The 25,213-nt window shown below is 49.0% G+C and overlaps 1 protein-coding gene across 18 annotated transcripts in view; it reads left to right on the top strand.

Moving 5' to 3' along the window:
• The window catches only part of GAS7 (growth arrest specific 7), a 219,070-nt gene that overhangs the window by 107,209 nt on the left and 86,648 nt on the right, over positions 1–25,213 (top strand). For 11 of the 18 annotated variants that reach the window (XM_023653502.2, XM_070226552.1, XM_023653503.2 and 8 more), the window contains exon 2: positions 24,633–24,753. In XM_023653502.2, coding sequence (XP_023509270.1) covers positions 24,633–24,753 — 121 coding nt within the window. Of the gene's footprint in view, positions 1–10,776; positions 11,065–19,207; positions 19,445–20,155; positions 20,236–24,095; positions 24,205–24,632; positions 24,754–25,213 lie in introns of those variants that run through there. The other 7 variants (XM_005597781.4, XM_070226555.1, XM_070226547.1 and 4 more) reach the window with 7 other exon arrangements.

Below are 25,213 nucleotides of genomic sequence, written 5' to 3'. Positions count from 1 at the left end.
TCTCTGCCCTGACCTCTCCCTCGGGTTAACGAAGCTCCCCACCGGCAATCAGCTGTTACCATGTGACATTGACAGTCAGGGGCTTGGCTGGTCGTGGCTTCAACTCTGACTTCTCCCTGGAGGATTTGCCTTTGCCTGGAGGGTCCCTGGCCTCTGCAGAGGAGCCTGAGTATGATGGGGGTGTGGGGGACGCCTGGGGGTGAGGAGGAAGTGCACCGGCCTTGGAGATGGGATACCAGGTTCAAACCGGTTCTGTGTCTTGTTAGGTGTAAGACCTCGGTTTATTCGATTATACAAGGAAAGTAACAATACTACTTTTCCATGGTTCTTGTCAAGGCCAAATAAGCTATGATATATACGAGTTACTGGCTCATAATAGCCAGCACTTCAGCAGCTGAGAACAATAAACAGACAGGATCTGATGGTGGAAGTACAGGCAGTGGAATCGGCTTTGGGGACGAACGATGGTGAAAAAAGAAACCTGACCTTTTGTCCTTTTATCCAACCTGTCTCGTTTTTAGGAGCTTGAAGTGTGAGGGGTGTTCTCTGGGTGTCCTTGGTGATGGCAACAGAGTTCAAATGAAGGCGTGTGCAGGCGGCTTCAGGCAGGTGGCCAGGGCCTTGCACTGGTTGGCGTGCCGCTCTCATCCAAGGCCCCGTGTTTCTTGGCCTGGTTTGCTGGGGGTCGCCCGCTTTCCCGAGGCCCCAGTGGACTCGAGTGTTCTTGGCTCCATGGGTTTTTACCGGCCCCTTCTGATGGTTCTCTAAATTCTAATCTTGCCCACTGAGCACAGTGATTCCATTTCATATTCCCTTCCTTCTTCTCCTTCGATGAGCTCAGTCTATGTAAGAAAAGTTAGAAGGTGTCATTCTGGAGAGGTTCGCTCTGGCTGCGGGAGGGGAAAGCCCCAGGGGTGCACCCTGAGTGAGTGACTCAGCGTTGGTGACCTCAGCTGATGGATTTCCTCAAAGGTTTGCTCAGTGACTTAATGGGGATGGGAAGGTACGGGGCAAAGCTTATATTTACAGAGTATCAACCAGTGTTTGGGCCCTCTTAGGTAATCTTTACAAGGATTCTGTGAAGTTAGGCGGTAGTATTTCCGTTTTTATGTGTGGAAAATAAAAAAGATGAGGTTCAAAGAGGTGAAGTGACTTGCGTGAGCTTATATGGCTGGGAAGCCATGGAACCTATGCTTGAACTTCCTCTCTGCCTGGCTGGAGACTAGAAGCTGGGTTTGGGGACCAGCAAATGGATGTCTGTGGGCAATCAAGTGGTTTATGGGGTTGTAGCTTCTGTGTCTTCTCCCTGCCCACACCTCAATGCATCCATGCATACCTTGTCTTGAGCATCTCTGTTGCAAAGTGGAGGTTGTGGATTCTAGAAGTTTCTGGAATCTTCCAGTCCCCGTTGTTGGAATGGAGCTTTGCATTTCAATGAGTGGAAAAAAATGAGGCAGAAGAGGATCTGCCAACAGGAAAATCAAGTGCATTTATGACTTCACTCCTCTCGTGTGCACAGATGTTTCCTCCCGGGCCCCTCCCTTCATGGGGACTCATTGGCCACAAACAGAGGGGAAGTGACTCGTGGTTGAGCAGAGAGCTGAACTCGTTGGTAAAGGTCGCCTTGCACAGCACAGTGTTGGGGTCAGCCCGGGAGCTGTCCTAAGTGGGGCTTTGGCTTCTGCTGTGCCATCTGACCAGAGCCAGTTTTCTAGCCATGACGGCAACTTCACTTCCAAGGTTTAGGGCAGCCAAAGAGTGAGAAGGAGGGGACTCTGTGTTGGGACAGGGGAGACTTGGCGTCCAGTCCTTGTCTGTCTCTGGGCCTCAGTTTCCCAAGATGTAAAATGGCAACACAAGATCAAATGGTCTCTAAGGTCCCTTCCGTCTCTAATTTTTGTGTCAGCCTTGCCTTGGTTCAGAAAGCTTTTTAGTGTTGCTCGTTTCGTCTTAATTTAATTCGTTTTCTTGAAAACAAAACCCCCAACTCTCCCCACCACTTGAAAGATAGCACAGTGAACCCTAATCTGATAAACTGCCCTTTATAGAGAATGGCAAGTGAGAAGGGATATGTCAAGGGGGATTTTATTAGCAAATATTATCTAAATATTTTAAATAAGGCTATATTCATACATTTGCTCGTAACAGAATAAGTTAAAGATTTTTTTAAATGCATTAAAATTGATGTACTCATTATAGAAAACTTGGAAAATACAGAAAAGCAGAAATCAAAATATTTAGCATTCTCTTCCCTTTTCTGCTATATATATTTGTTTACATAGTTGGACTCAATTTAGAATTGTATATGCTGATTTTGGGGGAGGGCAGTGTTTTTCTGATTGTAAAAGTAATTTTATAAACGCATTTTTAAAACAAGGCAAAAGTGAATTTTTTTATTTTTAAAATTAATACATAAAATTTTAAAGTGTGATAAAATAAATATAAGTGAAACAGCCAGAGGGACCCCACAATACAATGATGACCTTTGTAGGGTGCCCTCCCTTAGTGCTTGCTTCATTTGGGGTGGGAGGGCATTATTTCCATAGTTGAGATCGTGCTGCGTCCTCTGATTTCTAAAGCAAGAACAGCTCGTAGAGAGGATGATACAAAAGAGGGTTTTGATGACAGAAAGCATAGGCCACTGGGTGGTTTATTAGTCTTTCCTGATTTAGCGGGGAAAAGACTTAGTTCATTCAATATGAGTTTTAAATATGCAGAAAATCATTACTCAAGTTCCTTGGCAGAGAAAGTGGCCACTATGGTGCTTTGTACGGCTCAGTGTTGCTTGGGTGGAGGGGGAGACAAAGACTTTCTGTTTGGTGGTTCTCTCAGCACAGTGTCCCCCAAGCTTCCATGGATCCCCATTGTCGGCATGTGCTCGGACAGAAGGGCGGCATCAGTTATAAGTGCTCCCCACACATGGCCGGAGGCTTCGTCCGTACTGGCCCTGAAGGATGCTGCAGGGAAACCTGTCTCCTGGCTCCAGGATGGGAGTGAAGCAGAAGACAGTCCAAGGCAACAACCAGGGCACCGAGCTTCACGCCTGAGCCGGATAATCCCAGACGGCACACAGTTCACTGGATTTCTGAATTGTGGGTCTGCACCAAGGAAGAAATGACTCACAGATGCATTTCTATGGTTGCTGCCCCGCTGTCCTCTTCCTAATTTTAATGGATCCCTCAGTGCCTGGAAAGTGAGCAGGGGTGGATCTTCACTTGTGTGCTTAAGAGAACCTTCCTGTTTCTTTCACGCTAAACGTGAATACACCTTAGCTAGATGTATATGGCCTGGATCTCAGACTTTTTGGAGAGAAACTCATCTTTGCGGCTCAGTTCGTTCCATCGTTCAACAAATCTTTGTAGAACACCCACAGTAACGAACAAAACAATGACCGTGCCCCGTGAGACTTTGACTTCCATGCAATTTGTCTTCTAGCAGTTTCTGGCACTTTCAGAGGGGTGCCAGGCCCTGGTGAGCAGTGAGCAAAACAAGGTCCCCACCTCAGGGAGCTCTTAGTCCAGTGGGAAGTGTCCTGTAACCATTAATACGAATAGAGGAAAGGTCTGAGGAAAAACTGATTTCCTGGGGACTTCTCTCTTTGCCTGTTTGTGTGCATGATTTTTTATTATCTTTTATTATTTTTGCAATTGATTATTGATTTTTAATCTATTCTGAACTTTTCTAATGGAGTAGTTCTTAAATATACATTGCTTCTTTATTTCTTTGCTTTTCTTTCTTTGCAATTTTGAGAGGTCCTTTTAATTTACCCTGCACTTTACTGATTTAACTTTTTGTACTTTTATTTATCCACAACTGGTAAGGTGATGTAAATGAGTAATTTTCATATAATCCTTATCACATCCATTTTCTCCTTTGTGCCACCCTTTCTATTTTGGCTGGTTTTTTCCATTATGATTTTCTGTTCCTCTTTCAGAGAGGCTACCACTTGCATTCTAGCAGTTTCCTGACATTTTCTTCTGAGTTACTATCTGAGATGTGCTCTTCCTTTGAGCCTTCAGGGTGGCATTTCCTCATTCTTCTTCCATGTCCGCCACCCCCCACCCCCCCACCCGCCTCTTTACTGGTTCTTGAACAAGGCAGGATCTGTGTAGACTTTGCATATACCAACAGACAGAATGTACATAGTCTGTCGCTGGCCTTGGCATGTGTGCAGTTGGTGGAAGGTTGAATCCCCTTCACAGTTGCTTACCTGTGGGTTCAATGATGCACCCATCTCCCTGTCTAGTTCTTGTTTTCAGATTGGCTCTCACTTAGTGTACTGCTGTTCCACTGCTTGGCTCTCTCTGATCTTCCAAACTGGTGGAGTGCATGAGAATTCACTGTTCCCCTGCTCCCATCCCCGTGCACTGCTGCTGGGCATTTTCTAGGCTTGACCTGTAGATCCATGCCTCCTAGAATGGTTAGCACCTCTCCCAAGGCCCCTGCACCCACCTATATGTCCTGCTCACTCGTTTTCTGGGAATTGCTGTGCCGAAATGGGTGATGGGGAGGGAAGAGCAGTTCTCCGGCAGCTTCCGTGCCGTAGGGGGCTGGCTGCTCCGCGGCCAGGTTAGTGCAGATCCTGCATCTCAAATTGGGGGCAGGGAACGAGGTAGGTACCAAGTGCATCTCAAGTTAGAGACAGAGCGTGGTGAAGGTGTGAAGTGCTGTTTCCCCTTTCACAATTCGTCTCTGTTTGTAAGATTTTCTCCATTTCCTCCACTGGCCTAATGGCTCTTGGAGTTTCTTCCCTCAGATTCTGATTGTCCACCATTTTTGTTTTTTTCAAGCTTGGGTGTGTCTTTCTTTTCTTCCTTTTCTTTTCCTCTCTAATAGGAAGCTGGCAGAGGTGTCGGATGCCCCTTACCGTGGGTAGTCCCTGCATTTCCCTTTGCTGTTGTGGTGCTTTGCGCACACACCGGGGACCTCACTCCTGCAGTTGTGGGTATGTGGTCAGTAGAGAATTCAAGTTTGGTTTTCCGGGATTCAAAAAAGAACCTGCTAAACCATTTTGTGGGTGCTCCCTGGTAATTTTCCACATAGCCTGAAACTGTGTTCGTCAAAGTGGGCCTGAGTTTACAACTAAGGATATGTCCGATAATCTTAGATCATGTTGAGATGACAGTTTTTAAGTTATATTTATTTTAGTGTGTAATAGAAAATAAAACAGCCAAAGCAAATACATGTTTCATAGATATTGTAGCTTAGGGCCAGTCTAAATTCAAGTTCTATATAAGTCAGTTCAAAAAAAAAACTTACATGAATAATGGTGTAGCTGGTGCACAGTGATGGCAAAGTTGCGACATGGGAAAATGAATGGCTGACATTTGGGAGACACCAAGCTGAGAGATCCATAGGTCTAGAATCGGGCCTGTTAGGAGGCCTTTCAACTGGGTGCCATTTCTGATATGTCCTCTTGATCTTGGGAATCATTTCCCAAGATCCCCCACAGAAACCTTATGAGGGGCCTTGGACACAACCATGTTGAGTGCAAGGAACTGGCCTGGGACAAGGCACTACTCACAGTCCTGTCCTCTTTCTGGCTTTCTTCTATAGCGGCATCTGTCTTGCTCTCTTACCTCCCTTCCCTGGGTATCCCCACACTCACCAGCTCCTTGTGTGCTCACGATCAGATTTCCATGTCCCCCTCACTTCCATATTCTTCTTTGTGAGATTAGCAGGGGAAACATCCTCTCCTGTAGTCCTGTACCAAAGTGGCATTTTCTTTGGTATCTCAGTGGACATTATTAGCTATGTATTTCTTCCCATGATCCCCTCCTCGTTTGTTGTCCGTGACTCTGATTCTCAGAACCCCTATCCATTCATTTCCATCGTGTAGCCCGTGAGGGTGAGGCACTGGGCTGTGTTGGAGGGGGAAAGGATGAAGATCTGGTTCTTGCCTTTGAGAGTCTTGGAGAGGGGCCCTGGGCTGCTGCGTGCACTGATGGAGAGCATGGAGGAGAGAGGGATTGGGCCACAGAGTGTCAGAGCTATGTGAACTCTGGATTGATCTGTAGGATTTCATCACCATCTCCATGCGGATGCTCCAGCTCCAGGTGCCCACTGATCCCTTTGAACTTGGGTATGTAGCCAAGAAACTCTAGCACGTCCCCCTAAACTGGCTTCCCCCACAGCTGGGTCTCTCTGGGTGACTGGTTCGAGCTTCTCATTCTCTTCAAAATCGACTTTCACTTTCTTCCGCTTCCCCCATGTCTCATCAGTTATCGAGGCCTAGTCTACTTCTTACTTAGTGTTCTTCTGCTCCAGTCAAGCCCTTTCTTTTCATCCCTGCTGTCAGGCAAATTCTGTATCTTCCGAGAAGCCTCCCTGGACCATCACAGCGGAAAGCGATCTCGCCCTCCTCTGGATTCTGAAAGCTCTATTGTCTGCCGACTTATCGTTTGGCACTATTACAGACTCCCTGGTAGAGTTATTCCTTTTGTTCCCTGTGTATGTCTGTGCCTTATCTTCCAAATTTTAGAAGCCAGGTCCCTTGTGTTACACTTGCCTGCATCTTCCACAACGTTTGGGAAAGGGTAGTTAGTAACATTTAGTTGCTGGATTGATCGCGTAAGCTGAGGGACTGCATGTTGGGGTGGGGGTGTCTTCAAGACCCTGCACCCTGGAGGCTGCACGGGCTGATGAATAATTTTCCCCTTCACGACTGTGAAGCATTCGAAAGAGTGAGTCATCGCCATACCCAGATGTTCTTTCTTATTAATTATCATTATACGACATGATTCGTCCTACGGAGGACAAGGGCCCACAGCGAATGTGGCCTATTTGGGTTGACACTTTTCAACTCAACTGAAACAAAGAATAATAACGAGGTTGGTTGCATCTGACACCGTTAAACTCGGGGGTGGGGGGGGGAACGCAGCTCCGTGGAAATGATTGTCAGTCTTTTCGCCTTTTGATCACGGGTTTTTCTACTGTCTCTCGTTTGTCCAGGTGGCTCCCTGTGTAGAAAGCTGTGTGTTTGCGGAGACCAGAAAGGAGAGAACAATCTGTGCTTTTCACAGCCAACTCTAAGGATAGAGGACTATCAATAAGCAAAACTAAAGTGACTTCTGGGTGGAGACGCTAGGATAACCCCAAACAGTAAACCCATTAGAATGTATTCACGACTCTTACACACCCTGAGATATTAACTTTGGTGAATCCTAAAGAATAAAGCCTCTGCAGGCTGGGTGGTCCTGCGCAGCTCATGGGTGCATTGTTGTCTGTGCATCTGCTCATCTGTGAGATGCAGTGTCGGAGTGGGGTCAAGGCAGAACAGCCTTAAAGCCCTCCCCTCTTTGCTGTTATAAAACCGAGATGTTATGGGCTGTGAAAGCTTCTATGGCCATTTTAATTCCACAAAATCCAAAGCACTGAAGGTGAGCGTCTTGGCTGTCCAGGTGCAAATGAGGTTTTGCTTTTCTCTTCTCGTGGGTGGGAGCCCGTTTCCAGGAGCAGCGAAGCCCCTTGCTTCCTATCTCTGTAATCCAGTGGCCTCACTGCCCTCACAGGTCAGGGTGTGGATTCGCCACCAGGCCTCCCCTCCCACACCCCAGAGAAGATGCAAATAACTCAGCAGCCACTGGAGGACTCCTCACCTCTGGATACGATGCTCACTTTCTTGGGTGGTTTGGGACCATTTTACAAATGTAGATTAAAGCACTGCATTTCTCTTGTTTTCAGATGGGAGAGAGAGAGAGAAGGGAGAGGGGAATCCCATAACCAGTTCCCTCCCTGCCTCTAGTCTCTCCCCAACATTGGATAGTTTTTTATACTCTGGCGTTGCAATAATTTCTCCAAAGCTCAATGCTGGTGGTGGTTTCTCCCCTGCTCCAAAGCTTGTCAGAGGTTTCTTCTTGCTTATAGAAGGGAGTCTGAATTCCTTAGCCTTCGTGCTGTCACGGCCTCCCAGGGTCTGACTCCATCGTAGCCACTACTTCTTTCACCTTCTGTGCACTTTAAACTGACGGAAGTGATCCTCACGCCCTCCCACACTGCTTTTTACTGGGCCTGTGCTCATACCGGCCACAGAGCATCATCCCCTTAGCTCATTCCTCCTACCCACCCTTCCTGATCCATCCCAAGAGGCTCTGTTTTCTCCTCTATTAATATGGGGCACTAATAGAAACTTCCTTGTTGATTCGTTGGATGAGTTACGTGACATAAGACATGCGAAGCACTTAGAACAGTGGTTGGCCCAGAGCGAGCGCCCAGTACGAGATCTTGTTGTCACTCCTGCAGCTGAGTGGAGCCCAACAATCGGAGAGGGGAGGTGGAGTCCCCCGGGCAGCGACACCGATGGCACTGAGGAGGAAGAGGTGAGCTCTGCCGCTGGAGGTGGAAGGGAAGAGACTAGAAAGGTGGAACATGGACACAGAAAGCAGGGAGTGGATGTGTCCAGGGAGAGGCATGTTTTCATCTGCCCTCCAGGGGCCCCTGAGCATGCACACCCCTAAGCAGAGAAGCCCATGGTTGACATAAGGATGCTGGCTGTGCTGCCTCAGTTTCCCCGAGATTGAACACAGAAGGGACCACAGTGAGCACTGCTATGGATGTCCCAGCCTTGTCTTCTAGTTGGCTTTCTTGTCACCCTCACCAGAGGCTGGGCGGCTTCCCTCTCGGGGCATGGTTTACCTTCCTTGGAGAGTCTGCCCCTGTGTGTCTCATGAGGTGGCTTATGTGTCACACTGGTTCCTTGATCTAAACTATCTCTGTGGGTCCCAGACTTTTTAATTTTATCGTGGCAAAATATACATAACATAAAATCCACCATTTTAACCATTTCTAAGTGCACAGTTCCATGGCATTAAGTACATTCACATTGTTGTGCAACCATTACCACCATCGACCTGCAGAACATTTTCACCTTGCAAAACTGAAACTCTGTCCCCATTAATCAGTAACTCTCCATTCCTCCCTCCCCCCCGGCCCCTGGCAGCCACCCTCCTACTTTCTGTCTCTATGAATTTGACCTCTTCTAGGGACCTCAGATGAGTGAAATCACATGGTGTTTATCCTTTCCTGACTGGCTTATTTCAGTTAGCGTAATGTCCTCAAGTTTCATCCATATTGCGTGTGTCAAAATTTCCTTCCTTTCTAAGGCTGAGTAATATTCCATTGTTTGTATGCACCACATTTTGTTTATTCATCCATCCGTCAGTGGACACGGGTTTCCACCTTTTGGCTATTGTGAATAATGCTGCTGTGAGCATGGGTGCACAAATATTGTTGGAGTCCCTGCTTTTGATTCTCTTGGGTAAATACCCACAGGTGGAATTGCTGGATCGTACGGTAATTCTATGTTGAATTTTTTGAGGAATTGCCATACTGTTTTTCACAGTGGCTGCAGCATTTTACATTCCTCCCAGCGATGCACAAGGGTTCTACTTTTTCTGCATCTCACCAATGCTTGCTCTTTTCTCTTTTTTATAGCAGCCATCCTAATGGTTGCAATGTGATATCTCATTGTGGTTTTAATTTGCATTTCCCTAGTGATTAGTGATGGGGAGCATCTCTTCATGTGCTTCTTGGCCATTTCTATGTTGTCTTTGGAGAACTCTCCTTCACCCATTTTTTAATTGGATTGTCAGTTTTTTGTTGCTGTTGAATCTAAACTCTTTTTGCGTCCAGGGAAGCTACAGCTCCTGCTCTTCCAGCCGCTGCTGGCAGTAACAGCAACAATACTGCTGACATCACCCTCGCACTGTGTTGTGTTTACGTAGATCCGCCCCCGCCCCCTTTAATCCTCACAACAACCTTTCAAGAAAGACACTGTGACCGTCTCCATTTTTCACTTGAAGAAACTGAAGCCGAGAGGCCTTGCCCTCAGTGTCACAGTGAGTACTCAGAGACCCAACAAGGGCACGCCCTGATCCGACTCTGTCCCTAGATGATAGGGCTGATGTCTTAGCCCCACCAACCAGCTGGCATTGAAACCCCTTCATAAGTCAGCACTTCATCCATGCGTTTGAGAGAAGAAGGGACATTTTATAGGAAACCACCAGGCCTCGGGACCTCAGTATCATCACGTCCCTCTGGAAAACCATATTTACTTTGACGTAAAGAATCAGTTCCTAAAATCCCAAAGGTTTGCATGTGACAGCAAAAGCACAGAAATGGGTGACATTTTAAGTGCTCAACCTTCAGCTGCTTCAGAAAGCTTTCTGAACAGAGCGATGGGATATATTCACCAAGGATCCAGTCCCTTCCTGCACTCACGTCATTGGCGGATGCAGTATTGCCCTCAGGGCCTAATCCTCTCTTCGCTTGCACCTAACAGCTGTGTGATCCTTTTCACCTGAGATGCACAGCATTGCCCCTTCTTTTGCCTGCTGTCTGTCTAGGTTTGGAGGTGGTGAGCGCAGCATGAGGGCAGGGGACCCTCGTCTTGCCCCTCTGGGGGCAGCAGCTTTCCATCCGTGGGCGGGTCAACCCAATGGTTCTTTGGGGGAGCATTCTCTGTTCTTTTTATGTTGGTTTTTATCTGGCCTTGGGTTCACACAGCTGGGGCCAGGGCCAGAGCCGTTACTTAGGGTTGGGAAGAAGTTGGCGGAACATTCCCCAGGAGGGCTTGGGCAGGCCCAGGGAGTCCCGCCTAAAATACGGTGGACAAAGGAGCTCTTGTCCACAGGCCGGGGGGTGGGAGGCATCTGGTCAGCGACACAGTCTTGGCCATTGTATGTCGTGACCTCAGCCAACTTTTTTTAGCTGAGAAAGGGGAAAAAGGGAGAGAGTGCAAAAAAGAAAGCCCCCAGAAACTTTGTATCTGGAAAGCCCAGAATGCGTTGTTGATTTCCTCACAAGAGCGGGAGCAGATTTGGAAGGAACTGTGCAATGCAGTGGGTTCTTTGTGAAAGAGCAGCAATGAGAAAAGCCACAGGAACATCCTCTGGGGAGCCCAGAACACTGACCCTGGGTTAGCTGCTTGTCTCAACCTCATTTCTCACCGAGGGTGCCATGGAGAGGAAGCTGGCAGGGGCCTGGCCCTGAGTCTGGGGACTTGTCAGGACCCGAGACTCTCCTCTGAGTTAGCAGCCCCCAAAGAAGAGTAGCTCTTCGCTGATGGTAAGAACTGATTCTGCTCACCTGCAGATGTGTGCTCAGCTTTTTCTGCCTGTTTCTAAAATGACTTCAACGTTTTAAAAAGCAGTTCTGGGAACCCCCTGGGTCGTGGGCTCTAACTGTTGAGCTTACAAGGTCTGAGGACCCTGTGTGCTCAGGGCATCTTCCATGAGCCCAAGGCAGGAGCAGGGGAGGAGAGAAGACGTTGCCTGAGACATCAGGAGGGGAGGAGGAGACAGATTTAAAAAGAGATGTTTGTAGAAGGAAAGGGAGTCTTGGCTCCCTGGTTACCCGGGGAGCAGTTTAGTTGAAGGCGTGTGACGGAGAAGCAGACTGGTGACATAGATTTCCATTGTGGGGATTGGCGTCCACATCTTGCCTCTCCCACTCGACTTCTCCCAGATATCAAGCTTGGCTTCGACGTACCTACCCACCTGCCTTCTACCCCATGGCCCGGTTCTAGCTGGGACACTGTAGGGTGAAAGCCCGCTGGGGGACCTAGCTCCCTAGAAGGTAGTTGAGTCTCTGCCCAGGAAACCCGGTGTCTGCACTGATTCCACGCTGGGCTGGATGCTTCTGTCAGGTTTGATGGTGGTGGTTGCAGTGGCTGCAGTAAAATGGTGAACGCTGTCTTGAGACTTAGGAGTAGAATAGCCTTATTTCACGAGCCTTCCTGCCTTTGGAAAGAGGGACCTCTCACCAACCAAGACTCTAGTGACCGCTATCTTGAGGCTCTGAACAGCTGAAAGAGGTCCAGTTTCTATGGAAAGGCTGGTCTGTCTCTGCACAGAACCTTCCTCCAGGACGCTCTCTCCTGCTGGCTGGATCAGTCAGCATCTCTGATTTTCATGTAGCTTCTGATAGAGGCCTGACCTGTGCCAGGAGGGGAGAGACATGCTTGTTTTCTAGGAGCATCATCCATCTCACCGGCCAGTGGCCCTCCCAGGAAAGTTCACAGCACGGCTCCTCAAAGGTTAGGGTGCCCGGGGACCTTTAAAATGCAGAGCCTGGCTCTAGGGCGGGCCCTGGGACTCCACACTTCTAACCAGCTCCCAGAGGCCCCCCGTGCTGCTGGTTCAGGGGCCACACCTGGAAAATGACTGCTGTAAAGAACCCAGGCCAATCAATCAAGTTCGGGCAGAGTTAAGCTGCCCAGGACCTGACTGCACAGTGCTGGGGCTTCTGGCGCGTCTGGCCCTGGCTGTGGACCTGGGGCAGGAGGTTTATGGGGCAGAAGGGATTAGCAAAGAAGATGAACATTCTGGCAGTGAGTGGGGAAGAGCCCAAGGAACGCTCTTGGCAGAGCCTGAGGCAAGTGGGTTGCAGGCCATCGGCGGGTGTGCCCAAGCTGAAGGGGACTGTGTGTTTGGGGTGCGGTGTGAGTGGTGAACAGAAGCACTCCCTGCTAGCAGGCCCAGAACAACCCCGCTGGAGCCTGCCTTGGGCACCGGGTGAATCCCAACTTCAGATACAGGGAAGCCCAGGATGCCAGGGCAGAAATCTGGTTGCTAGGCAAATAGAAGCCAGCTGCGCGTGGCTCTGGGCATGGCAGGGAAGGGGCGGACACTGGCCCATCGGAGGGCTGAGCTCACCGTGGTGGGAGGTGGAAGCACAGAGCTCTGAGGTAGTGAGGGAGAATCCCAGGTGTTAGGGGCCTGGGCCACATTCCAGGGACAGTCTGATGCCTCTGAATCTGTCTACACTTGAATGTGACTTTTTCCTCCTACAAAAATGGCACGTCCTTAAAACTGATCTCCTAATACTAACATCCAGAATCACTGAGTATTAGGATATATATATTTACATATCTATGTATTTTATATATTTAAAAAAAGAAAAAACCCTTGGAGACCATCTGGTCCAACTTCCGTGTTTTTGAGATGACGAAATTGCGGCCTGCCAGCGGAGATGAAGCCAGTTGCTCAAGATCTCATGGCATGGCGGCGGCGGCTTCAGGTCTGGCACCCCGCCTCCCTCTTCATGTCCTGTGTTCTTAGCACGGTGCCGCAGAATGGTGCTTGGTCCCAAACCTCTATAGTAATGTCCTTGGCTGTCACCATTTGTCTAGTTTTATATGCACCAGTAGCAGAGGCTCCAAAAATGGCAGCTGAATTGGGTTGAGTGGAATTGCCCCCCCTTACTGACACGTGGAAACTGTCCTAGCCCTTATTAGCTTAATCTCCCTCCGGTGCTCCTGGTTCAGAACCAATTAGGTCTCAATGGAGCCAGCTCCCGAGTCAGAGGTCTTTGATTGGCAGCACCTGGAGCACGGCCGTTAGCACGTGGAGTGCCTGGAAGGAGTCTCCGTGGCCAGGGGACTTGCTGCCCTGGTTTGCGTGTGGTGCCCGTGGGCCAGCAATGAGCGACCACAAAGCTGAACCAGCTGGATTCCAGGCACAGGCAGGCCGTCAGAGATGCCTGCCCGTGTACCCTAATGAGCTCCAGTCGGCCTTTCTTTAAAACAGCACCAGCTCCCGGAGGAAGCCTGCTTTTGCCTTGGAGCATCTGTGGCAGCAGCTGTGTCACTTGCCCTCGAAGCTTCCTTCCGGCGGGCGGATGCCCTGCGTGAGGTACCAAGCCTATGCCTGCCCGAGCTGGCAACTTTCAACTCCCTTCCTCACTTCTGAACTTCTTAAATCCGTTTGGGATGGAACAGAATGCTGGGTGAATTTGGTTACAGGAGTTTCTTCAGAGGTGTACCAACTTTAGAAAGATGCTGTTGTTTCTGGCAAAGGCATTTGGGGATTTTGCACCTTAATACTGAAGGAAGGCTGGGGAGGGGGCCTTAGGAGTATACCCCCACCCCCCATACAAAGTGTTGGCAGGAGTCTCTCTGTTGTTCCCAGGCTTTCTCCCTTGAAAAGGGACACTTGACAGGAGTCATCTGGAAGGGTCCTCACCCTTCTGGGAGCTCCCCAGGGAGAGTGTTGCTGGTGAGCGATCCTCAAAAAGTTCTTCAAAAGCATCCTCTAGGGCAGGATCGTTGATATCGTTATAGATAGAAGCTAGTGTCAAGAATCTAGGATGCATTTGGGGATCCTCTAGCACTTTAGAAAGTGCTGATCTCTAGCCCAGCTCCTTCCTCTGACAGGTGGGACCTTTCAGCCCTAAAGCCAGCACAGTGACTGGTGGCGGCAAGGGGAGGAGAATTAAGTGTTCCGCCTCCCCAGACAGGTGTGAGGTCATGCCCACAATTTAGTATCTTGGTTTGGGCTTAAATTTAATGATTTCCAATTTGTGTTAAATCACTTCCCTTTCTACTGGTGTCTGAGTCGGCATTTCCTCCCCACCAGTTCCGAGCTGGATTTGGCTGAGTCAATGAACGGCTATTTAGGCCAAAAGAGTTCGAGACCTCGTCCTCCTTAGAACCCAAAAGAGTTTGGGAGAAATGTGCAGGAAAAAAAGTAATGTTTCATCAACATGTATCCTCCTGGTCGGAAAGTCTCTGTCATCTCCTGTTTATGTGGCTGCTGCTTTTGCAAGCTCACGCTGGTCATTTAAAGGCCTTGAAGTTTCCATCGTGGTGGTTTTGAGCTCTGTTACGAAAGACGTGCCTCGGGCCGTAGAACCCCAGTGTTGGAGGGCTGGCTGCCCTTGGTTTTACACATGAGGAAAGAGAGGGCCAGAGAGGCAGAGGGAACTGCGCAAATTACAGCTTGTTGCCTGGAAACACAGTCTCTTTCTGCCCAGGCCCATGTGCTCACTACGAGGCTTCTGTAGTCCCGAGGTGGAGGTGGGACGTCACAGTGGCCCACGCTATTTTTATCTGCCAGGGAGGGGGGTAGGAGGAAAGGAGCCAACGTTCCTCAACAGCCCGTCTTCGGAAGTTGAGAGTTTGAATAAAATGTCTCTGTTAATCACAAGCGGGTGAGCAGAATCAGGTTTTCCTGCTCGGAAGCCAGAAGCTGGAACAGGCTGCCTTGCCTTTTATAGCCTTGAAACAGGAGGACCAGACATACCTTAGAAATGGGAGAAAACCTATGGGCTTTTCTTGGGGTTCTCCAGGCTCCAAGGTGAGGAAGCAGCCACATCTTCCCATCATTCCTGGAGCTGTTCTCTGTATTTCCGGAGCACCTGTGGGAACCCCCTTCCCCAGGTGGCCCTAAATGTGGCCCTAAGGCGTTTGGGCACTGGCTCTAAACCTCTGTAAGTGGCAGGAGCGACTGTGCTATTTGGCGGCACAATTGTGGTGATTGGTCAATGTGGAGATTCTCCCGAGAGATGCTGCAGTGGGCCTCTCTCAGATGCCCGTCATGCTGTGTGGTGTCCCTGGGCAGATGCCGCCAGCGAAAGCACCAGCCGTCTCAGGTACGAGAAGTGAGCTGACATCCAGAGTTCCTCATTTCTTGCGTTGTCTCCTTTGGAGCCCTATTAACGGGCCATTCTGTCTTACATCGGTACGGCAGGTGGAACGATGATAAAAATCTCTTCGTCCAGTCTTGGTGAAGTAAGGGTTCCTGCAGGAATGTGTGCAAGGCCCCAGTAGAAGGCACTTCCTACGCGATCCATTCCTTCTTACCCTCTACTGCCTGACCCCCAGACTCTTCAAGGCTGTGAAATGGCTTCTGACCTAGGAGGAACCGTCCAACTTATCCTTGCAATTTGCACTATCGTCTGTAAACTTTTTCGTCTATCCTTGCCCCACTAGAGACCCCATGTTTGTTCCAGCTTAGGGAGTTTTCCTGTGAGGGTTAACTTCCTGTGTCCTTGCAGAGACTACATTGTAATTGTGTTAATCAAAATTCCTGGTTAGCCAGATCACTCCGTTCCTTTTTTGGGTCAGAAAATAGGGTTTATTGTTCTGTGTCCTCCCCCTGCCCAGTCCTGAGAAAGAGGCTCAGTGAGTTGACTGGCCCTCAGGGAGGTGCTGGGGGGCTTGCAGATGGGTGTTCCTGGTGCAGGACCCTCGCTGAGTCTTCTAGGAGCTAGATGCATCTGGAATGCTCAAAGTGGTTCAGCCTCCAGGCCCATGGCTGGCAGCTTCGCAGGTGCTGGGAGAAAACTCCCATGGCGCTGATGTCCACCTCTTGTCGTGGGCACCAGTGACAGCCACGGTGTGAGGCTTCCTCTGGCAGCTTCATGGACAGAGGACAGTGATGATATGAGATGGGGTTGTCGGGGAGGGTAGCTGATGCATGTGAGGAAGAGTATGGTACATGCTCCATGGGGACTAGAGCTGGGGAGCCTGAGCGAGTCATCCTCTGGGCACTCGTGGATATCATCCAGGGGGTCTTCTCATGGGGGTGGAGGTCTGGCATGAGGGAGTCAGGAATTCAGGCCAGTGAGATGTAGATTATTGCTGTGACTGTGGCCTTATCCACCCCGAGCAGTGAGGCCTGAGGACTTGGGTTGTACCAGGTTTGGAAGAGTCCTGGGGATATTTGCGCTTAAGTGATTAAAGCCTGGTTTGGAAAGTTCCTCTAATGGACTCAGAGAGGTGGCCCTGCTAACCAGGTGATTTCTAATAAGAGGGGTTTGAGTATACACATGGAGGGTTCTGGCAGAACCTCTGATGGGTTGGTCACATTTACTGAGAAATTCTGCAAATGGAGAAGGGGAAGGAAGAAAGGCCTCCCTCGTGGCACTCTTTGGCTTCTTGGTAAGAGCTGGAGGGGACCCTCGTGTGCTGGACCCCCTTTCCAACCAGAGTGGCTCAAGGGAAGCAGACAAACTGAGCCACACTGCTGTCTTTGGCTTCTGGAATGCTTTGAGGACTTCCAAAGGCAAGCAGGTGGTACAAATGCGGTCTTCAGGAAGCCCTGGGTTCCTCCTGAGTTTTCCCTCAAAAGTGCTTTGGTCCCACCCTGTCCACCTTAATAGATTCCAGGGCTCTGGACTCCCTGTGGAAGCTGATTGCACGTGGGGCCACTGAAAGAGGGCTAGAGGTCAGACTCACAGTGCCTGGATCCGAGCAAGAGTCTGTGGTCTCTGGGGACCCTTCCCTTGTGTTGTGTTCCCTCCAGCTGGAAACCTGTCCCTTCTCCAGGGAAGAGAGGAGAGCGGATGCTAGGGGTGCCAGAGGATGGGAGCAAGCTGGGCAGGTACCTGATAGCTTCGGCGGGAGGGAGGAGAGGAAGACGGGCAGTGTTTCTTTTCTGGGATGGGAAGGAAGAGCAGGTCCCTGCTTTCTTTCAGTGTCCTCGCTTTATTTTCTCCTACCTCTCCATCTTTTCTAGTGTGACCTGGAATTTGTGGTCTAGGTTATTATTTCATTTTTTTCACACTATGTATTCAGAATAGTGACACACACACACATGTTCTATAACCAGGTTTATAATGATTATTTACACATTTTTTTTATGCTGCTTTCAGTGTTCATCTCTGGTCCTTTTTACCGTGACTTCTTCCATCTTCCTTTATTTGTCTTAATCTTTCAGGGAGTTGGAGCACATCTTCAAGCACTCTTTTCAAGCAGGGCATACGAGTGGTATATTTCCTGAACCCTTGTCTGTAGAGAAATGTATTTCGATCATCTGTACTGGTGAAAGACAGCTTGGCCCCAGACGAAAGTCTCAGCATTTTCCATATAACAATCCAGAGGTGTCTTTTGAAATGCGGTTACAGAGAAGCCTGAGACCAGCTTCATTCCTGCTCCTTTGTTGGCGACACCCTCCTCCCACTGACACGGAGATAGGACTTCATCCTCATCTTTGCTGTGTCGATATGTTGTTAGGCTGCCTCTGCCTGGTGGGCTTTTAAAATCTTTGCCTCGAGCAGTGCTGACCCTTCCTTGCTGCACGTAAATGTCTTCTTCCAGCTCAGGGACACCCCCGCCCGCCCCCCCCATCAACCTTTGTTTATAGTCTATTTTCTGTTACAGTTTTTATTCTAGTCTCTTCTTCAGGAACACCTAACATCCATATCTTGGCTTGCTCTTCTTTCCCTGTTTTCATTTTTTCCCATTTCCTTTGCATTCCAGGAAAAACATTCTTAAATTTGTTTTGTACAAAACTAATGTTTTTCTTTTGGCAATATTAATTCTGTATTCTCCCATGTGGACATTACTTCTGTTACTACCTTTTAAATTTCCCTTCAATTTCGATCATTTCCTGTCCTTTTTTGTATCATTTTGTTTTCTTTTGCAAACCAACTTGCCTTTTTTGCCTTAGTTTGTCATCTCCTTAAGATGTGCTGTATCTTCCTGCCCTCTGTTGAGGTTGCTAAATGGTTTCCTGGGATTTTTCTTCTAGATACCATATGAGGTCATGATTAGAAGTTTGTTCTTCTCCTGAGGCTTCTAGATACTGTGCCTCAATGTTCTGGGTACTGTGCTGAGACTAAAGCTAGGAGCAAGATAGACATGGCTCTGCCTCTCTGAATCTTATGGTCTGTTTCTCTGTTGTGTGGCTTCTCTTCTTCCTCCTCCCTCTGGCCAGGGCTCCAAATCTCTCACCCTTCGAAGAACATGAGGATGCTGCCAGGCTCCATCCTCACCCCACCAGCCTATAAAACTGTGGGGAACTACACTTCCCAGAATGCACTGTGCCATTGCCATGGGTCTCCTCCTTCCTCCCCAGCTACTTTCTGTGAGTCACTCCCTTTGAATGGATAGAAAAGCTGCCAGAACTGGGGAGAACAGTACTGTCACCTGTGAGACAGAGGAAAGGTGCCCAATATTGTAGACATAGAGCCTGAGTTGGCAGCATCACTGTCGGGGGTGGGGCCCTGCTTCCTGCTTTGTATCTTAACCTGTAGTCAGAGGAGATGATCTTTCCTTGGGTAGCTGTTTCCAGCTCTGTGTAGGAGTCTGTCCACCTTAAACGGGTGTCCAGCAGACAGGTGTGGAGTGGACGTGACTCTCCAGTCTCCAGCCCAGCTGGGTCTTGGTCTTCTTGGTGGCTCCCTTGCAGCCCCTGTCACTAATTGGTTGACCCATGTTGAGTGACAGTGGAGAGACACTCCTGGAGGCTACTCCTGGCTGCTGGGTCTGGGACTTCTCAGGGCTTACTAGTAATGAACGGGTTCCCAGGGACCGAGGCCTCCCAGACACACCCAGCCATGCGCTGGCTGCTTCTGGAGGTCCAGGCCGGCTGTGTGGTTGGGGAAGGGAGAACTTGCTGGAGAGTTCTTTGTGGAGGAGCCTTCAAGCAGTGCCAATCACGGAACTGGGCTCATTAGCAGTCATTGCCATGGCAACGGGTCTGCCAGAAAGTGGCTTGTTAGGCTGACAACTTCAGAGATGTTATATATAGATCTGGGCGTGGGGGTGTGGGGCCTCATGGATATGCCTTTCTTTAGAGCCCCTATTGCTTCTGGGTTTGGAGTGTGAGAAGACGTGGAAGAATTGGGGGGACCTTAAAACTGTCTGATCTGGCTGCTAAATCAAGTGTCTGACGACCACCCGTTAACATTGGCAAGTAACATTTGCTCCCGACTGTGGAAGGTAAGAGTCAGGTGTTCCAGAAGCCTCCTGAGTGGGGAGGAGTCCTGGGTTGAACTTGAAGAGTGGCGGAGGCTGTGGGGAGCTAAGTGTGGGGGTCGTCCTGCCTGGAGGCTGCAGAGACAAGATCGAATCTCTCTTAAAATAGTCTTTTTGAAGGATTTGGGCTAGGGGCTAGGAGCCTTTTCTTTAATAAGTAGCTATACAGCTAAACATTCTTTTTATAAATTGTGCTTATTAAAATTTTATGTTTCCAGTTTTGATTTCAGAAGTGATGTTTTCTCTCAATTGCTCCCTCTAAAATTGCAAATCAGTCTCTTCTGAGTTCATTGAGCATCAGACTCACCCAGGATACCTGTTAAAAGGCAGCTTCCCAGGCTCCAGGTTGATTTCGTGTTTGGCTCAGGGTTCCAGAATCTGCACTTTAACCTGCATCCCAGGTGACGGACTGGGTGTCCCAGGGACCACGCTTGGAGAAACACTGCTGTAGGGGGATTTGTTTTTAATCTCTGAGTCACTTCCCTTTGCTTGCCTGCTCTTTTTTTTTTTTTTTGCCCCCTAGGGGGAAATCAGTAGCCATGATTAAGAGGAGAATTTCTTTGGTTGTGTTGTTTTAAATAGGGAGACAAGGAAGTCAGCCTACAGCCAGGGAACGTGACTGCTTGGGTGTGGGTGGTGATATTTCTGCACTTCTCCTGGGAAGGCATATGCTCATTTGGAGACTGAGACAGCCAGGAGAATCAGGCCTGGGTTGTCATCCTCCTAGGAAGGGAGCTGGATGTCAGGTGGTCCAGGTGAGGAAATGGAGGTGATCATGGACAGTTGGGGAGAGATGGGCTGAGAGGGGCCTGGATTTAGGTAACTGGACAGAAGTCTCTAGAACAAAGCTAATATTTCAAAGTTTGGTTTTACTGTTTCACTAGCTGTTCAGGGTTGGGTGAGTTAGTAAACTCTCTGAGTGTCAGATTCCTCATTTTAAAATGGGAAAAGATGCCATCGATGTGGCAGTCTTGTTGTAAAGATCAGAGATAAGTGTGGAGGGCACCCCGCCCAGTCCTTGGTGCACTATAGATATTTGATGAGTGGGAGGAGTCTTAACGATGGGTGCAAATGGGATCTCAGCTCAGATGTTTCTTGAGTACCTACTAGAGTAGGGTTCTGAAGTGCTCTAGAAACCTCTTGATATTCTATAGGAAATAGGGTGAATGTGTATGTCCACACTCGCCTCCATTTTGTTGGGGCAGAAGATCCGTGATTTTCTTGAGATTCTCACAGGATGGGCTTCTATATATAGTTGAACAGGTTGTTGACTGAACAAGGGGACCCAGATGAGGGGGGTACCAAGGGAGTCTGTAACCTGGTCTTGCACTCAGGGGATGGCCCATCTGGAGGAGGGGGCAGCATTTCATAATTCCCGCAAAGCCATCCTGTGCGTTAGGTTAAGAATTTCTGACTTGGAAGAAACTGTCTGCCTCTCCCCGACTCCCACTCCCTTTGATCTTTTCCTTTGTAGGTAGGGCCCTCCAACCTCTGAGCCTGTGTCACCTCTGCTTCTAATTCCTGTTCCCATGGGAAAGAGCCGATAGAATGGGAGGGGAGAAGCCACAGGACTAGGGAAGGGAAGAGAAGGATTTGGCTTGGAAGGAAACTAATTAGAAGAGTAAGTTTGGCAGAGAACTTAATTGTTGGGTAGTTACTCACACTATATACTCTTGATGGCTGTGGGGCAGCTCTCCCAGGAGGCCTACCCCTCCACACCATGGAGGATGAGGTAATGGTGGTGGTTTGGGCCTCTTAACTGAGAACCTGCAGGTGGGGAGGCCAACTTCTGGCTTCTCTACATCTTAAAAAAATTTATTGTGGTAGAATACACCTAACATAAAATCTATCATCAGGGACATTTATACATTCACAGTATTGTGCAACTACTATCTAGTTCCAGAACATTTTCATCACCCCAAAAAAGGAAAGCCTGTACCTGTCTCCTCCCCCCACCTCCCCAGCCCCTGGCAACCACTGATCTTTCTCTTTCTGTGGATTTTCCTGTTCTGACATTTCATATAAATGGAATCATACCATGTGTGGCCTTTTGTGTTTCTCTGTTATTTCACTTACGTGTTTTCAAGGTTTATCCATGTTGTAGTATGTCTCACTACTTCATTCCTTTTGATGGCTAAATGTTCCTTTGTATGGATATACCACATTTTGTTTATCTCTTCATCAGTTGATGAACACTTGGTTGGCTACTGTGAATATGGGTGTATAAGTGTGTGTTTGAGCGCTGTTTGTAATTCTTCTGGGTACGTACCTAGTTGTCTCCATATCTTTTAACTCCCGACTTGTTTCAGGCCAGCCAACAGGAGGAGCTTCTTTTTGGGAGGGGGAAAGGCAAGGGGACTGTGGCTGCCTGGAGGGCCAAGGCAGACAGAGCACAGTCAGATGGCAGGCAGAGTGGGACTCGTGGCCATACTGGAGGGGGATGTGGAGACCGCCTTTGCCACATTGGCCAAATTAGAAAGTAGGTGAGGTTGGCCCGGGTGCCCTTCTCCTGCTCTCTTTCAGCACTTCTTGGCCCTTCCTGGTTCAGTATCAGGGGTATCTCCCTCCCAGACACCTTCCATAGCGTTCACACATGGCAGGTCCTCAGGGCAATTATGGTACCTCGTTGGTCATCAGTCCTCAAATGTAAACTAAAGCTTATTCTGACCCCACAGAGTTAGATAAATTAACTAGAGTCATTCTAAAGAGAATGTGGAGCTGTGGAGACGGGACCGTGTCATTGTTGCTACTTCACAAGTAGGGCACAGCGAGTCAGAAGGTTCTGTTCACTCACTCAACCAGCCCAGCTCAGGAGAGGTCTCTTCGTCACCCAGCCTTCTCACCGGAACCTATTAGTCAGTATCCTAACACGTTAGCCTCCCCAGCAGGTCTGTGTTTGCCTGTTAAGTTGAGTAGTCTTAGGAACAGAAACCTCGGAGAAGTGACTGTTAATGGTGACATTTCAGACATGGTGATGGCAAAGTTGGGGTGTGGGCCTTTGAACTTCTGCATCGCAGTAGGCAGAGGTTGTGTGAAGCCTGGTCTCGCTCAGCATTTAAACTGCCCCCCTTCCGCTGGGAACCCCCATTTATTGAGCATTCTTGGTGACAGGCACTGTCCTAGGTGCAAGTTTGTTATTGTTAATCTCCATGGTGTCTTCCACAACTGGGCTCATACTATCATCTTCTGTTTTGTAGATGTGCAAATAGATGCAGCTGGTTGAGTCATTTCCCTGGGTCACGTGGCTACTAAGTAGGCGAGTCAAGATTGATCCTGAGGCCGGAGGGCTGTTTCTACTGTGCTTCTGGGTCCCTTTCTCCTCAGCAGCCTATTTCTGGCCATGTCAATCTCTGACTCTTGCTTAAAACCCTTTAGCAATTTCCTCCCAGGTTATTCAGACAAGCACCATATGGTCTTCCCATCCTCAGTGCTCTAAGATATCTGACTCGTGCAGAAACAACCTGGCATCTTACCCTTCTGGTTCTAGAATATTACTCTCTTCAGCCAAGCCCCTGACCTCCCTATTCCTACTTTACTCCCAACCCCACTTGATCAAGAGGTATATCTCCCATATGTGGGATACTTTATACACACACACACACTTTGTACTCATCATAAGGCTGTTTGTCTGGCATGTATTTTGATCACCTTCCAATCTGGGAGCAGCATCTGGAGGCCCAGGTAAACTGCTCAGGTGTGTGCTTGGGCTCGATGGGCGTGTTCTGCTGGGGAGAAGGCGGCAGCTGCTGTCCACCTCACCAGCAGCTAGCAGTTTAGAAGCTGGTCTTCCGTACCGAACCAAAGAGGCGCTGCCGGTTAGCAGGTGTGGGCGGCAGAGCATTCAGGGCATTGGGGAAAGCTTTTAATTAAATTGTGAAAATTCATATTGAAACATACATGACAGCTCCACGGAGGGCCACGGGGAGGCTGTGTTTACTCGAAGTCCCAGGAGCAGCCAGGGTTGATCCCATCCCCTCACAGGGCATCAGTGCACCACAGGAAGCGGGAGCACGTGGTTTTGCAGCCTTCAGAAAGCTGAGAGCAGCCTGGGGGCCGTGCATTTCTGCTCCTCGCTTTCAATCTATTATCTTGTTTTCCTAAGCAGTGGCCGTCGGTGACCAAAAACTGCCTCTGTGGGCATGGCTGGGGGATGCTGAGGATATTTAGGGGCTGATTAGTTTTAATACTTCTGAGTCGGGTCCAGTTTTGCTGAGAAATTCACAGCCCTTCTCCTGTGGCTAGAATCCTGATTTCAGTCAATTTACTTTCTTCACAAGGCACAGCAATTGCGTGGGCTGATTTGGACTGTCTTTCCTGATTTTTTAAATGTTCTTTAGCTAACAACTTTTGTTTTTGTGTTTATTGAAGAAAATTTAGATGGAAGAGAGAAGTCAAATGAAAAGAATAAAATTGCCCGTAATCCCACCACCAGAAATCACCTCTGACTTAGCATCTGTGTTTACACCTGATTTCTCTATGTTGTGTATTATTTTTCTCTGCTTTATATTTTTAAGAAAAGTACTTCTCTGCAGGGTTAAAAGAATTAAACCACACTAAGCACATACAGTGAAAAGGAAGTCTGTTTCGCCTCAGAGTCCCAGTTCTCTTTGTCAGTGATTTGGACACTTGACGAGAAAAACCCCGCCTCGCTCTTGATCAGTTCTCAGCGTTATCACAGAAGGTTTTACGTCTCGCTCTGCTGAGACTTGCATTAATTACTTCTGGTAGGTTCTAACAGCAGGCCCTGGGCTGTGCTCCGTGGTCCTGGGGATTTCAGGGTTCAGATGCCTCAGTGGGAGCTCGTGGAGTGACAGCCCCCAATAAGCACAGCATCCCTGCGAGTGGTTTTCTAGGAGCTGCCGAGGAGAAGGTCCAGCTCTGTTACCTAACTGGCTTCCCCTCTGTCCTCTAGGGGATGCTGCCCCGTCTGCAGGGGCTCTGGAAAAGCAACCGCTCCTTGCTCCTCACACTCGGGCGGGCAACTCCCGGAATCACACAAGTGCGGCGGTGACATCCCCCAGGGAGGCCCCTGGGCCACACCCTCCCTAAGGCCCAGCTATTCCATGGTGACTTCATCTGCCTCTGACTTCCTGGTTGAAAAACAGTTGCAGAAATGCCAAATGTGTGTGACCTTTTCTTTCCTCCTCAACAGAAGCCTGGAATGGTCCCCCCTCCGCCGGGAGAGGAAAGCCAGACCGTCGTTCTGCCACCCGGCTGGCAAAGCTACTTGTCTCCTCAGGGCCGGCGTTACTATGTCAACACGGCTACCAATGGTGAGTCCACTCTGGGGAGCATCCTGCCCCAGCCCCCGGGGGTCTGTCTCTTTGGAGGGGCAATTTTCTCCTCCTGCCTCCACCTCCTGGTTTTTAGATTTTTCCTTCAGAAATCAACCTCAGAGGCTGCTTTCCCCACTGGGTGGGTGTGGGTGGTGGGGGTCTGAGCCTGGGTTGGGAAGGCTGCCTTTCAAGACTGGGGTCATCCCTGGAACCCACCAGCACGCTGGGCATCTCATGGTGTGGAATGGTGTTTTCCAAATCGAGATCTCAAAAGGTTCTCTGGTCAACAGCTGGTTTAAATCAAGTTGAACAGGTTTAGCTCCTCCATGATCTCTTAGAATTTGGAATGTGCTCATGGTACAGAAGCTCCCAAACAGGCGTTGCAAGTGTGGGGTTTTCCTAGTTTCATCACTACATCTCTTTCTCTTCCCTGAAAGATCTCACCGGCTGGCATCTT

This window comes from Equus caballus, chromosome 11, assembly GCF_041296265.1.
Source record: "Equus caballus isolate H_3958 breed thoroughbred chromosome 11, TB-T2T, whole genome shotgun sequence".
Classification (NCBI taxonomy): Eukaryota; Metazoa; Chordata; class Mammalia; order Perissodactyla; family Equidae; genus Equus; species Equus caballus.
This window is presented reverse-complemented; position numbering and strand designations above follow the sequence as displayed.